Here is a 16,428-nt window from a genome sequence, read left to right on the forward strand (position 1 = left end):
AACTTCTCGAGACTTTGTTGATACCCATCTGGAAGTTTTCCTATACGAGGCATTCCTCCTAGGCGAGTGAAAGCGCGATGCACTCGCGAACCGGGAAATATTTCATGCCCATCGCACTTCTCCTTCGCCTTTATCCACCCATCCCTTCCCGACCATTCATATTTGATGAGAGTCTCGGGTCTGACTCCCAACCGCCTCTTTTCACTCTCTCGGGTTGCCAGAGTTGGCCGATGTCCTTTCCTGATCCGCAAACGAGAAGGAGGGAAGGAAAAGAGAGATACCGCGAAGAAATTAAATCATTTTTCTCAATTAAGAAAACCTCGCCTCGCCCTCGTAACTTGCGAAACTCTCGCCTCGACGGAATTAATTAAGGGCACTCGATCGGTGCGCTTTATTATTAATGAAGTCCGCTTTCGTCGCGCTACCAGTTGTTAATAATCGCATGCGATACATTTATTCGCGGAATCGTGCGGAATGAATGCAAGCTTTGCCTCGACTAACCTTTGCGATGGAAATACAATCGACCTTCTTTCTTTCAAGTGTAAATTAAATATTTAATATCTTCTCGCAACTCTTTATTAAGTATCCTAGTATAGCTGTGAGTTTCTTATAACTTCAGCAACTTCATTTATCATTTATATTTCTCACCACTCAAGATTTTTTTTCTTTTTCCCTTCATCAATTTCTTTTAATATCCTTTTTAATTATATCGCTCCGTTTTATTTGCAATCTTCTATTGCGTTTGGGAGAAGTTTTATCTATTACTTGCGCTTGCACTTTTATGGCGATACGAAAAGATTTTCTTTACGAAGCACCCGTTGTCGCTTGTGAGTATCAATATTTCGAGTTCTTTTCAGGATTCCCATCAAGCGGAGAGGTCTTAGGAGAGATCTTCGATTTTCGGACAATATATAATACAGCCTGAAACGTTATGTCGAACGGAATGGTATACGGACGCTATATTGACACTAACGGCTTACATACATGGCCATAGCGAACAGATGCCCTTTCTACCTAATATCGCTTGCGGGACCTTACCCTCTATAACCCTTGTATCCATAGAGAATTCACCTGTATATACATTCCTTCCTACATCTACTGCAAAGATACATATTGCACATGCGCCCTTCCACACCCATACAAGCTGGCTCCTTTCGCAGAGAATCAATTGAAATTCATGTCTCCAAATGAACACTGCTACTCCAGTTATACATTCGCGCACATTTCTGTTAAATCATCTTGCGTGAAATTGATGACTTTTGTTTATTTCATTATTTTGTTAAATAAATATTATGTCAGAAAAAGAATTTTTTATTACAGTAATTTGTGAAATGTTTCAAATTTGCAATATGATAAAAATAAATGTACTTTCTATTTTCTGCCAAAATTAAATCTGCAATTTTATTGCAAATGAGCATATCTAATGTAGATCTAATATTCTTGAAATTACTATTAAATAAAATTTAATTAATATCGATGGCCGTACAAGTACATAATAAATTATGCTATAATATTTCTGTTAATTTCTATGTAAATGGATATTTTCATATCTCTCTTGCATAAATATTCTACGCAAAAGAAATATAAAAAGAATCTATATTAAAATCTTGTTCGGTATAAAAAAAAAATCTACGTAAATTGAATAAACATTATAAATATTCATGATGATAATTCGAGACAGATTTCAACACATTTTATAATTAGAACAAAAAATAAAAGTAACGATGAATATTGAAAACTTTCTGCGGTTGCAAGATTTTTGACAGGAATTGATCACGGTTGCCTCATGCGTGCAGAAACACGAGCGATCACCCTGTATACGATACATACATACGCTGCGTTAGTATTAAAGGATATCCATTATAGCACCTAGCCACCAAGTGTAAGTGCAATATAGCTGGCATAGCGCCATGAATTTTGAACGTATAGCGGTGTTGTAGTACGTTAGTGGTAGCGGTTATAGGTCGGTTCGCGTGGAAGGCCGAGCAGACAAGTTTATTGTTTCCAGGGATTTCGCGCCAAGCCACAGGGGAACCATCATACGAATCTCCCATAAAAGCTCCATACTTTATCAATTGATTTCCTTTAAACAATTGTTTTTACGGATCATCCGATCGTCTCATTTTAAGCCTTTGTATGTAATTTTCGTCTATAAATATTTAATATTAATTTAATATAATTTAATTTAATTTAAATCTATAAATATTTAATCGCGGAAACAAACACTCTCCCATAATAATTCAAAAGATTATCAGTTACGATTAATAAACGGAATAGATTGGAAAAATTATAATTTTCGAAACAGTACACTCATTTTTATACGAAACGGCATATTCGTCTAAATTACTTTCAATAACTATAAATTTAGATTTTACTCTCCACGTCGTAATTCCACTTTCCATATCGCCGACCGCGAGCGAGCCTCGGCGCGAGCCAAAAGTCAACAGAACGATATTTGTCCCACAAAAATCGCCGCGGCGAAGATTTAAATTCGGCAGTCGCATTACGCCAGCCGTCGCGGCGTTTTTATCGATTTCCCATTTCGAATCGCCGATCCCGCACCCCTACGTCACATGCCAGATTGGGGTTATAGGTTTCCTCCCCTATCCCCTCTAACCCCTTCTCCATCCCCGCGATATTGCATAATCCGTAGAGATGTGTGTCGTGCGATATGTTCTCGGTTGACCCAATGTGTACGCGAAAGCTGCGAGGATTTCTACCTAAATGCGGTTACCATCTCGATAGCGAATGTTAATATCGGAGAATGAGAAGTATAATAAATTATTGTGTCGAAGAGCTGAAAGAAAGAGGCGCGATTCCGGAAGGAGAGAAGAAAACTCACCCAAGGAATATTATTAAAAGAAGATTCAAAAAGAGAGGCGAGAGCGCGCTAACATTAATGATGCCTCGAGGGCATCTCTCCTCTCTCATCTCTGGAATCTTCTTTATATAATTGTTACCATTAGCGTAAAAAGAATATATATATATATATATTATAAATAAAACAGTCAGCTGCCGTATTGCATTATAGACCTAGGATTGCTCGTTACCTTAGGGAGGGAAAAAATAATTTCGAGAGACACGTGGGTTTGCCATATGTTGTTAACGCGCCATTATTACCTTATCTCGTTGTACATTAATGTGTTTATCGCACGCGAATAAATATAACTAAAATCAATCAACATTTTAACGAAATTGAGAAAAACAAGAGAGAGAGAGAGAGAGATAATTGTTTTTTTTTTTTTTTTTTTTTTTTTTTTTTTTTTAGGAATAACAGACATTTTACGATGTATGAAAATAAGAATTGTTAAATTAAATTGACCAAAATAACAATTAACCTAATAATTAAAACAGCGGAACTTATGGTCAAGTGTTACTTCCGTCCACGGATGAGAATATCAATATATCACTTGGTCGACCAGGGAATAATCGTCCCGTTAATTCGCCGTTGCACGAGGATGACCCGGACGATCGTCACGTGGGATAACGCGCGAGTTAATCCTCGCAAGACGCATTAGGAACCACCGCGATTTGATATCCGCACTGTTACGCGGTAAAATAACGTGAAATTGCAATAACGCGATACGGAGAGGATGATAAGCGACGATGGACCTCGAATTCGGTTACGACTACCGAGAGGGGTTCATCGTCGCCGAGGATCCCCCGGGGAAAAGGCGGTGACAGGATTGCGAGTCGGATTACCTCGCGGCGCAGAAGTTAGACGAAACTGCTAACGTCGTCGTCCGGCTTTGGGATAATTACGCGAGGTGCATTAGCGTGGCCGCACGTATCAGCGCCCACGTGCATATGTGTAATCACCGCGACGTACGTGTGTGAGAAAGAGAAACGTATGACCGTCTGTCATGAAAAGTATACACGTGTACGCGAGTTCTCCCGTCAACGATGCACGGTCGTAGAAACTCACGCAAACGCCGCGTATCTCTCGTATACGAGAGATTTAACGATTATTATTTTTGATAACGTAATTATATATATATATATATATATATATATATATATATATATATATCCCGGCGATATCGCGCGGGATACGATTAAAATAAATAAGCGATATCGCGAGAGAATTAATTATAAGCCGATTATGAATCTTCATTAATAGTTTTGCAACTGAATCGATATAGAAATTTTATTAAAAGAAAAGGGGAGAAACGATAGATTTTGGAAGTTGACATTATCTTTTTTGGCGGAAACGAGCGTATTATTTCCCGGATGCGGATGTAATCTCCGACTTCCGCGGAATGAGATGTGCACGCGAATCGGCTCGCAAAAATGGCGTGGCGCCGACTTATAATTCATCCGCGTGAATAAAATTCATTGCAATTGAAATCTGACTACCTCCTGGCGTGAATTTACGAATGTAAATTTACGTTAAAGCAATTTACGAAATATATTCTTGGATTCCCGCCGCTGCTTTCTGACGGAACTTAAACAATATCGAGGGCGTAGCTGAAAATTCTCGAAGAATTAGCAGGTAGCTTATTTCAAGTATTTTTACGTCAGGAATATTTACTCATCTCGTTTCCTTTTATTCTTGGATTCTCTTACGCAATTCTATATAATAATAATTTAATCGAATAAAAAGAATTCTAGTTAATATCGAGCGTTTTGTTAAATAATATAATAATATCAGTTAATTTTTCAAAAATTAAAAATAGGATATATCAATGCCATAACATAAAAGAATATACCCGTAACTTTTCTAGTATATCGTCTCAAGCAAAGTTCATCTCGATAAAAAAGCGACGAAAAATTGACCACGATTAAAGCAAGGCGTGGCGCTAAAGCACAAAAAGCCTTTGTAATCCTTGTAAATAACGTGCTTTATATTAATTTATGGACGACCAACCGAGTAATGTCGAGCCGAGGCGTCGTTACGATGATATACGCTTACGAGGGGTGTTATTTGGATTTCATTACGTGCCGCAAGCGGCGCCAACCCGCTATCCTGCCTGCGCCCTTGTCGCGCGAAATCACGTGTCTCGATATTTGGAGGAATTCAGAACGAAATGCGCGATATATTGTATAAAACGACGCGTTATTCTCCCAGCAGTAAAGTGCAAATAAATATCGTCGGCATCGCGTCGCGCGAATTGTTTTCAGCGCGTCCGGAAATCGGTTAATCGGCGTCGCCGCGCAATTTCCCTCGTCCAACATAAATCCGCAATTTTTCGACACGATAAATACTTGATGGCATCGCGACGTCGGCGGCAATTGCATCGATACAAAGGAAATACGGTTTGCGTATGGTCGATTCGACGCAGCGACCGAATATTAGTCGGCTAATTGCGCAAATTTTCCCCTTTCTCTATTTTGTTTAGCCTCCCCTTCTTCTCTATTCCCGAAAAACAAAAAACCGCGCGAAATCGAGATAAAGAGGTGGCGGAGAGAGACACGCACTAGTTCGCGCTGCGAGAGGGCTAAGGGTCGATATTTTTTTTTTTATCGTCGCTTAAATCCCCTTATCAACGGTCGACAGACAACGAGATAAAAAGGGTATAAAGCCTCGGACTTAATGATACCTGTCTGACGGTAGATTACTTTTACTACTGCCGCTCGCGTTCTCACTACTACGATTGGACGATCTTCTCGACTCCAAAGGTTCCTCCAGACCGTCTGGCGATTCTAAAAAGCAGGTGCAGCCATAGCTCTTTCTTTCTCTCTATTTTTCTTATTCTTCTCTCGTATTGCCGCTTACTCTTCTTCCACGCTTGCACTTTCTTCCTTCTTATTGTGTTATCTCGTCTCTCTCTTTCTCTCTTCTTCCTTCCAACGTTTCTTCTCGATCCCATTCTCCCAACACGATCGGGTCTTCCTCTGTTTCTCCCTCACAACCTCCCTCGCGGACGCTATTGGGGTTTACGATTACGGTTAAGTAGAGGGCAAAGAGATCGTATCGTTTTCCGAGCGATTTGGCTAATCGAGTGCCGGTGGCTCGGCATCTCCTCTTGCTCTCATTGACGATCGCAACTATGCACATCCGGATTGATGTTTGGACCAGTGTTTAAACCGCGATTCTGTAACCGGTGCTTAGCCAAATCTAACAATCGGTCATTTCCTTCGAAACGCCGACATTTATAATGGCAAATTATGCGATTGGATCGATCAAAAAAGCTGCTAATAAAAATATTAACGAAACAGCACACGATAAAAATAATAATGTTCGTTCACTCGCCCACCGTATAATTCTGTTTACGTAGAATAATAATTTAATCTTGTCGGCAAAATATTATTCATCGCGCGCAAAATAATATACATATACTATTTTCGCATATCATAAAAGTTTTCTACATCAAATATTCGCAACTTTCTATTTATTCAATCGTTAAACATTTGGCGTAAAATATTTGAATAGCCAATATTTAAGTATATAGTGCAATTTTAAATCAACAAAAGATACTGATAAAAGATTCTCTTACGCTTCTGATGAAAATTGCTTTTATTTATTTTAAAAATACCTCTCTAGAAACTCGAGTCTTTATATAAATATGAAATTTACTATTGTTTGTGTTCGAAGTAAACGTGATTCGAAACTTTTCCTAAAATCTATCTAAATCTATATTAAGTCCCGAATCTGTTAAAAATATTCAAATTTGTCTTTCCGTTGTCGTTTGACTTTTTACATTTTGATTAGGGAGATTACCCCTATCGCCTCACCGCGAATTGACGTATCAAATTGCTCCACCGTATGCAAATATTCGACTCGGTCAGCGCACGATGTTCGATCTAAAAGGAAAAAAAAAAAAAAAAAAAAAAAAAAACGAATTGCAGGCCGCTTGATCGGAAGTTCAACCAGTTCGGACAGCATGTATCCCAGCGACCTTCTTTTTCCGCAGCTGTAATAATAAGCGGACAGAGCGTGGCAATTGCTTTCGATCGAGCGGCCAATCATCGGAAACCAATGTGGACGATAGGCACGAGAAAGACGAGTTATTTTATCACGTGATGAGTATTTTAAAGAAGACGCAGAGAGAAGACGACGATGCGGGAAATTTGCCAAGCGATCTGTTCATTTCCAACTGTTCTTAACGTTTTACACATGCAATTATTCCGCGAAAAATACGAAGCGATATTAAAATATAAACGCCGCGTCAATGCGAGAAATGTAATCGTCTGCGTCGAACTCATGCTCATCTCGCGCGCAAAAGATTACAGAACGACGTAATCCGTATTGATGCGCGCGGGTAAAATCTACGCAATTTTAACTTTCAACCGCCACGGTTTTAATTCGGTGGTTTAATCTAATCCCGACTGATAATTTTCTCGAGAGTTTTCGCCGTCCTATATAAATATATGTCCGAACGTAGCACGTTTCTCTCTATTACATTGCAAAAGCTACGATCATTTTAAAATGAAATACTACTACTTTCACTCTTTCAACCAGACATATACCGCTTAACGCAGCTAGGGAAGGCAAAGTTCGATCGCAATTATGCGCGGTAAGACCGTTTCATAAACGCCAAATTGCACTTTCCGCTCGGGATAAGTCCCAGGTGGGAGACTATCCCAAGTTTACGAGATGAATGCAAACGCGCAATGTGTCTACTTTATGGTGTGTTTCTCCTCGGCAGCCACCCACCTTCTCTACGCTCGATACATCCCGGGGGCGAAAGAGAACTAAGGAGTAAGAAAGGAAGAGATACCGCGAGTTAAAATAAAATTCTACCTCTACGTCATCGTTTCGGATATTATGTACGATAGATATTAGAAGTGAACGGGTACAATGGATTACCCGCGTGTAACTCGCATGTAGATCATCGCCGGCATTTATAATTCAACCGTCTGAAGTGGCAATAATGGCGGTTGCCGCCGATACTTAATACCGTCACGCGGGAACTCGATACACAGTAATGGAGTATATTATTTTATTTTACGATACGAGCGCAATGGGGCGAGCACACTCGATCTCGTAGGCGGATATCGATATTACGAGGCTTTCCGACGCGGGGTCCGACTTTAATAAATTCCGGCTTTGCTGGCGCGCCGGAAGTATCTTCGACTATCTCGGTTTAATACACGTTGCCACGCTGCTTTCTCAATCTTAATTTTGACGATAGTTTCCGCCATAAATTTTACATCCATCTTTCAATCTTAATATAATTAATCAGGAAATTAAGTGAAAGATCGTTAAAAAGGAAATATATTTTAGCCATGACAGAAATAGGATTTATAGATAACGGAAAGTCCGAGTCAGCTATCTCTCTCTTTCTCTCTCAATAGATATACAAAATACAAGGAAGCAATAAATCAAGGCTTGAGTGACAAGACTCTGCTCTATTTTTGTCGAGAGATGTTATAGCTGTGGCCTAAAAAGTTTTGACAGTTTGTTCCCTTTCCTCTACCCATCTGTCTTGACAGTCATTTCCTTTTCTTTCAGGAAGGTATCGGTTCGCTAAAAGTGGTGCCTGGGGGAATCGTACTAAGAGGTCAAGCTACCGTGTTAGACGCTCTTGTGGCCTCCAACCTGAGATCTCAGCAGGGCAAAAACTTGGTGCTGGAATCATGGAGTAATTTTACGGCCTCGGCGAGATCTCACGATGGTCGGCTCCTCGCGCGATTAACAGTTGGTAAGTTATAAAGATAGCCTGCATTTTTCATATATAATCCAACATTAACAAGTAATCTTATTTTTCCAAGTGGAAATAAAATTATATAAGAACCCCAATATAAATTATAAATATATATTATTTATATACATAAATATAAATATTATTTATACTGTTTATATATGTGTATATATATATATATATATATATATGAATATCACATAGATAAAATGTGAGATTTATTTCTGAAATAATTAAAAATGAATTAATTATAAATTAAATAATACATATGTAAGAATATAAATAATTTGTTGTGTATATATAATTGTATTTAAAATCTAGAATCATAAAACACACTGTGCTCTTCTCATTCTAGGAGAGGATCGTGTCGACTGCGTATCGAGAGGTTTCCGAATAACCGATCCTCGGGGAGGGGTGCTCTTTTCCGCGGACAGGGAACAGGTTATCGTGGGAGCGGAAATGTTGAGAGTGACCGGCGAAGGCGGTGCTGTTTTTCAGGGAAGCGTACAGACTCCACTGGTCAGAGGAGAATCAGGACGCGGTCTTAGGTAATTACATTGTAAATATGTCAACGACGTACATTACAAGATTTAATTGTACAATCGAAAAAAAAAAAAAAAAAATCTCAGGCAATTTTCCGATATTATCGAATTATTTGTTATTATTATTGTCATCTATGGATAGATAATTTCTAAATATTGTTTTCACATATCCGACTATTTGCGATTTTTAATATTTATATCAACAATCGTATTGAGGTGCAATACCAATATTTTTTTTTTTCTTACATATATATATATATATATAATTATATTTTATAGCAAATAATAATTATTCGATTGTGTATATAGTCAGATTAATTAAATGCGTTCGTTCTATCACGTACGTGATTATATAATCGGATATATTAAATCGGATGGTTATAAAAAAAATAGCAATATATCGCCGTTCTCTTTTCTTGACAAATTGTGTGAGAAATGCAACACTTTATGGCTTTAAAATGGGGCGGGTGTATTTAGAAAATAACACACCAACGTACAAATTAATAATAAATTAATAATCATTCTCATCCGACCGAATAATAACGCATCGTAGCGGAGTTTCGTTTCTCTGCAAAGGAGTCACTTTCCCAATGGAAAGGCGGAAGAAGTCCTTTCCAACCACAGATTATCGCGTCTTCGGCTCGAGAAAGTTCATAGAACCCTCAAACTCTCAACCCTCTTCCCTCTTTCGCTCGTTTTTGTTTTCGTCTCTCACCGATCATCATCTCAGTGTATTACAGCGAGAGATTGAGATCTACGAATGGTGGCATCGGAAGAAAGGGGGATGGCAGAAAGGGATAGGAGGGGAGGAACAGGACGGAGTTGTACCGCCACATCGGTTATTGATAGCGCCAGCCAATTTACAGACGGATTTACGATTACAATAAAACTTTGCTCGCGTGGAAAATTATATTCATAGGATTGGATTTGCGCCAGATATGAAATACCGCGGATCCTACGCGGATCCCGAAGAGGTAGATGGCAGGAAGGGGAACAGAGGAGTTAGGGGCGGCTGTGGGGGATAAGGTGGCGGCGGAGTGGAGCGATAAAAGAGCAGCTTCGCGAAGAACGAGAGAAGAGACGGATGAGCGTCTTTCTTCTTCACGGGAAAGAATCGATTATTGCGCGAGTTCGACTTTAGGTTGCCGGGTGCCAATAGCCAGGTATTACTCTGTTGCCAGAATACTCGCGCGCGCGGATATAATACGAGTTTACGAGCATACAGACATTACGGTATAATCCGTGTCATTATTGGAACGTAATACATCGAAATTGAAATACATGAATTCATCGAACAATGATCATATTATTACTAAAGCATTTGCATTTTATATCGTAAAGTTAAGTTAAAAGCGTTGCATTATTTATCGAGCACGTATACTACAAATATTTAAAAATATATTTACGTAAATTTTGTATAACAATCGAATATTTTTGTCACACATTTGCCGTTTTATTTATGCATGTAATCAATATTTTTATTTTTCTATATTTTACGCCAATTTAATGTTAATATGATAAAACTGCCCCTTTAAATATTATATAAATATCGTTTGACAAATACATAAAATTATATATATTTAATAAAAATATAATAAAAAATAAAATATAATTTATTAAGTATTGCGTATATTATGTCGAATGTAATTTAACCAACTTCGAATATTTTATAATAATTAGTTAAATATTTTTATGTCTTAAAATAAATTTTGGAATTTCTGAGTTAACTAGGAACATTAATATAAAATATTTGTAGCCAATATTGATTCGTAACCAATTACGCGCAACATTGTTTGATATAAGAAAAGGGCGCATTAAATAGCAACGGTGATATGACAAAAATATGGAATTATAAATCAACAGACAAGCTTGCAACAGGTAATCTGAAAGAAACTTTTCTTTTAGCCAGTTATTTCATCAATTATTTAGTACGCTACTAAACATCAAATTTAGTACGCTACGATTAATAAGGCTCAGCAAAAAATGAGACCGTGAGATCCAAACAAATAATGGGCCCGCGCATAATTAGTATTTAACTATAAGTATATAAAATTTTCATGTTACCGAGATATACATCTTTAAGAAATTCAATATTGATATGTGATTATGATATTGTCAATATGCTATCAGAATCAATTTTAATATAATACACGAGAGATTATTTCAATATCAAGTATTGTAACATAATTAATATATATATATAATATAATAATTTTAAAGAATGACAAAGTTAGGTTGTCTCTAAACATGAATAAATAGATTGTGAAAGATTGGATTGCATTGCGCGAATTAATAAAATTAATAATCGTTGACACATTTCGAATTGAGTAATTTAATTAAAATTTGTGCTATGTGATCGTGAAATATTTTTTGTTCTTTTTTTTTATGTGTACTTGTTATACACGTGTATATTGAAAAAGCATATGATTATAAAATGAAAATATTTGGCTTTCTCTCTGTTCCGTATTAATTTATGTAATATTTAACTCTGAAAGGGATGCATATGGAGAAATTAAAAAAATGCGCATAGATATCAAATACTATTCAAAAAATATTTAAAAAAAAAGATGAAAAAGAAATTAAAAATATATTATTTAATTATTAACATTTTTTTCTATTTTTGTATATATATATATTAAATTACTTTTATCTTTCACATTAACATAATGTATTATTCTTCCTAATCATCCATGTATTATAAATATATTAATATTATATAATAATATTATAAAAAAATTTAAATACAATATATATAAAAGCTAAATATATATTTTAAAATATTATATAATTTTATATAATTATAAAATTTTAGTATTTATAATTTTATTTTATTTTTATTTTTATTTTTCTTATATACTTTTTACTATTTTTTTTCTAAGAAATTAATTTAAAATGTACAATATTTAAAATAAAAAAAAAATTAATTACGTTCTTTATATTAAAATTCAACTCAAGTAAAGTCATTAATATGTTACCTTTATAATATTTTTATATTACGTTTACTGACAATTTTACGCTTGGCAATTTATGTGTAGAGTATTTGAACAAAAATATAATAGAGATATAACAGATGATAATATTTTTATTAGATTTAAAGACAGTTCTTATATTTTACCAAAAATATTCCATTATTTTCTATTTATCACTTTTTTATCGAGTATACTTCTTGTGGTCGTGTGAAATATTTTCAATCTTTATCTATTTATGTCTCTAAATTTATATTTCCAATTTCAGTGCGTGATTTGTGCATCTCCTACAATTAATATATTCTAGTATACGTATAACAAATTCTACCACCAAAATATCTCGGGAAATGACAAACAAACTCAATTTGTTGCATCGGCATCAAACTCAATTTTGTACGCTTTATATATTTATATTATTGTATGAGCAATAAATTGGAGAAATGGTTATACATATTTCAGAGTTAAATATTTCTGTTGTGTTCTGGCCTGTCTTAAAATAATGAAGCCTTGAGATATTATATTTATATTTATAATATTCTTTTACTGATTAAACGATTTGTAACACGATTGTTAATCTGTAAAATACAATATATTTAAATTATAACATGCTCAAAATAATTGTTTTTTTTTCTAATGATTATTGTACGCGTATAAAAAATAATTATATAGAAAAATTGAAAAAATCTTATTCTTACGAATAATTTTTTTTTACTTGAATATAAAATTTATAAGATATATATACGTCTTTTATCAATTTTATAAAATTTTTTAATATATATGTTTTATAAAATTTTATAAAAAGATCTAATTTTTATAAATATGTATAATTCAAATAATTACGAATTTGCAACATATTTAGTAAATAAATAAATAATATAAATATTTTAACGCTTGCGTTGAATATTTTATATATCTTATAAATCTCATAAATCTTCAAATTAAAAATATTTTATATGCAAAATAGCAAAATATCATACAGAATGTATTCTTTTAGCCTTTCAATAACGACAAACGAATGATATCAATGATAGCAATTCGTAATTGTTTGAAAAATTGTACATTTTACCAGATAGAGATGATAACGTCTACCGCCTTCCAATACTTATCACGTCGCGAAAGATAATGCGAGTGTTTCGCGTATGCCCTCCCATTCGAGGCTCGCCGCACGAATGTCAAGGCTACTGCGTGGAATGTAAACAACACGTAGTACACACCTCAAACAAAAGCGCCACCCCACGAAATATTTAAAACATTATAAAATAGATTAATACGAAACTTCTTCTTATTTTAATCACTCAATTTGATGATTTATACGCGTTCTTAATTCACAAATAAAGTACAAATTGCATTTAAATCAAAATTTATATATATAAATACATTTAATATATATTAATATATTCCAATGTATATAATATATATTAATATAATAAATAAAAAGATTAATACATAATTTTTTCTAATTTGAATCATTTAGTTCGGCGATTTATGTATCGCTATACGTTCTTAATTTAAAAATGACGGACGGATTACAATTGACGGGATTAATAAAGTTAAATTAATGAATAATTGAAAAAGAAATGTGATAATTCATCTGAAAATGTATAACTAAGGTTTTACATTTTATGGAATATATTTTGAATGTATACGTATTACATAAAATACATGTATTAAATATTAATAAACGATCGATATATTCTTTCTTTTCTCCGTATTTGAATTATTTAATTTCGAACGCGCTATTGGTATATCATTCTACACTTTCGACCTAAAACCGGCAAGCAAATTATGTCTAAATCATCGAAATATTCATAATGCGATAGAAAATATATTCGAAAATTTAAGCATTAAAAAATAATTATAATAATTATAATTGTATCTAAATATCGCAATAAAACAACAATTTATATAATCCCCATTCCCTATTAGTTTAATTCCTATTTGCTTTTATTCCTACTACCTAAATAAATAAATTGCTTTAAAAATACCTACTTTAACAAATAGTCGCAATAATTAATTAATTACTCTGATAATCGCTAATTATTTATAAAAAATCACGTTTAGTATCTTCTAATATTTGTCGCGATCGCGTTTTGAGAGATAATACGACGCATAAAGCAATTGGCATTGTTAATTTTTCTAACTCCTCCCAGAAAATGAATATTTATTATTATTTTTTTTCCGTTTTATACATTTTGTAAATTATTCAAATTGTTTGATTTTAATAAATCAAGAATTGTAATTATATTAAATCAAATATATGATTAAAAAATGCAGCAATAAATATTACTTATATATATATATATTGGAAAAACTATAGAAAACAGTATGATTTAATTTTTTCACAAATATATTTTCATCGAAACAATCCTTGCTATGTTGCAGGCTCGAATCAGCGACGAGATCATTAAAGATCAGTGCACCTGAACGAATTGCGATCGAATCATGGGCTAGCGAAATCTCGGCGTCCTGCCTGACAGATTTGAAGCTGCATAGCGGCCACGGAGCCATCCGACTCGACGCCAAGTCCATCTATATGAAGGGTCTGAAGACAGCGATGCCAGTGCAGCAGCAGCAACAGCACTCCGGTAGATCCTCATCACCTCATCAGAGCCAGAGGGAGACTACCATCTATCAGCTGTGTGCCTGTGCAAGTGGCAAGCTCTTTCTCGCCAGGCCGGAGGCCAGTTGTCAGGCGGACAAGTCGATTTGCTAATACGAAACGACTCGAAAGTCCTGAGTATGACGAAAACACAGGATGATTTGTTACAAATCGCGATAAACTATGTGATTCGGCGGTGATCCTGGCGAAAAATATAAAAACGTAAAAGAAAAAGAAAGACGCACTGCGATCGGCCAATTGGCATGATCGGGGATGAGGCCTTCATTGGAAACGATATCAAACGAATCTACCATGCGTCAAACAGACGGAAATACCGAGTGCGACGCACTTATTAGGAATCATGATGAGAGATAGACAGAGAAATGGAGAGAATACGCTAAATATGGATAGTCGGAGCTAATTGATTATTCCCAGCATGCGCTATTTTTCGATGAATGCGGCGTATTCCCAATACGCCTTTAAGTGCCGGGCGCTTTTTGGGAATTTCCAGTTTATTTAGGGCCTAATCTGGACGCCAACAAGTGTCCTCAAGTACATGTCATGTTAACTAAAATCGTATTACGTTGCTTTCATCTCTTTTTCCTTTTTTTTTTTTTTGATTTTGTAATTTAACGTCACTCACGTTTAATTGAGTTGCCATATAAGAGCGCGATCGGGCGTTGTTGCGACTTTAATCCCGCGGTTAAGGGATATGTCAATCTTCTTCGATCGCGGGAGTTTGACGGTGCCAATCTTCGTTGGTGAAACATCCAGCCAGTGAAACGGTCAGGTGTTCTCTCCGCAATCCGGAAGAGAGCACGTTGTGCGAATACAAAGGAAATTCTCGCGAGATCTTGACCGGCAACCGGAAAAATTCTCTCCAATTCACGGACATTTGAAAAATTCTCTCCGAAGAATATCTTCAAGCGGCACATTCACCGAGTTCTTTCCCGTAACTTTTTCCCGCCTCAACGCCGTCGGTCAACGCGACATGCCTTCTGAAGTTCTTGCGTTGCATAAGATTCGCATATTTTCTCGCGGCGTGCTTGGTTGTTTGGCGTTCCGGATTCGGCCCCCAACTTGTATACCTCTCCCGGCAGGGCGTCGCTCGTCCGGAAGCCCTTGAATTGTCCATCGTGGATCCGTCGGCTAGAAGAATCCCGTGGTACCGTGAATAGATCCTATATTAACTATGTGTACGTAGCACTTGTCGCTGGCACTACTCCGCGATGCGCATCTCGTCCCGGATTCCCATCTCACTTTTGGCAAACTATAAGATTCGTTTTTTCAAAATTTAAAAAAATAAAAAACTGGTGGCGTGTTGAAAAAAAAAGTTTCGTTTCTTTTTTAGAAAACATCTTATTAGGAACTCGCATGTAAAATTTCAAGTCAGTCCACCGTGCATGAAAATATAAATCTGCAAATATTCGCATAACTTTCAAAAAAAAAAAAAAAAATTAAGCTAAAAATTTTTATTTTATAATATTGTATTAATGTCGTAAAAAAATAAAAAATTTTTATCAAGTCGTCGCGTTGCAAAAAAAATCTAGAAAATATACTCATTTTTCGAGAGTTTAAACGAGTATGCTTCCTTAAAAGATACAAAAATCATGCGCGCCTAATGCTTAAATGCGGCGTTAAGCGCAATGTCAAATTACGCTAAATGATATTAAAAACGTGGCGCTCTAAATATATACAGCGCTAATTAAAGATGCGACAATCACAGATGGGAATTC

At 35.5% G+C, this 16,428-nt stretch overlaps 1 protein-coding gene across 4 annotated transcripts in view; it reads left to right on the forward strand.

Moving 5' to 3' along the window:
- The window catches only part of Scgdelta (sarcoglycan delta), a 306,288-nt gene extending 290,162 nt beyond the window's left edge, over window positions 1-16,126 (forward strand). For all 4 annotated transcript variants that reach the window (XM_070313005.1, XM_070313008.1, XM_070313007.1 and 1 more), the window contains 3 exons: window positions 8,396-8,585; window positions 8,941-9,133; window positions 14,476-16,126. In XM_070313005.1, the coding sequence (XP_070169106.1) occupies window positions 8,396-8,585; window positions 8,941-9,133; window positions 14,476-14,806 (714 nt within the window). In that variant the 3' untranslated portion in view covers window positions 14,807-16,126. The remainder of the gene's footprint in view (window positions 1-8,395; window positions 8,586-8,940; window positions 9,134-14,475) is intronic.
- The last annotated feature ends 302 nt before the right edge of the window (window positions 16,127-16,428 follow it).

Source organism: Polyergus mexicanus, unplaced genomic scaffold (assembly GCF_030449975.1).
Source record: "Polyergus mexicanus isolate NDT 795.1 unplaced genomic scaffold, iyPolMexi1.0 SCAF_23, whole genome shotgun sequence".
In the NCBI taxonomy this organism is placed as follows: domain Eukaryota; kingdom Metazoa; phylum Arthropoda; class Insecta; order Hymenoptera; family Formicidae; genus Polyergus; species Polyergus mexicanus.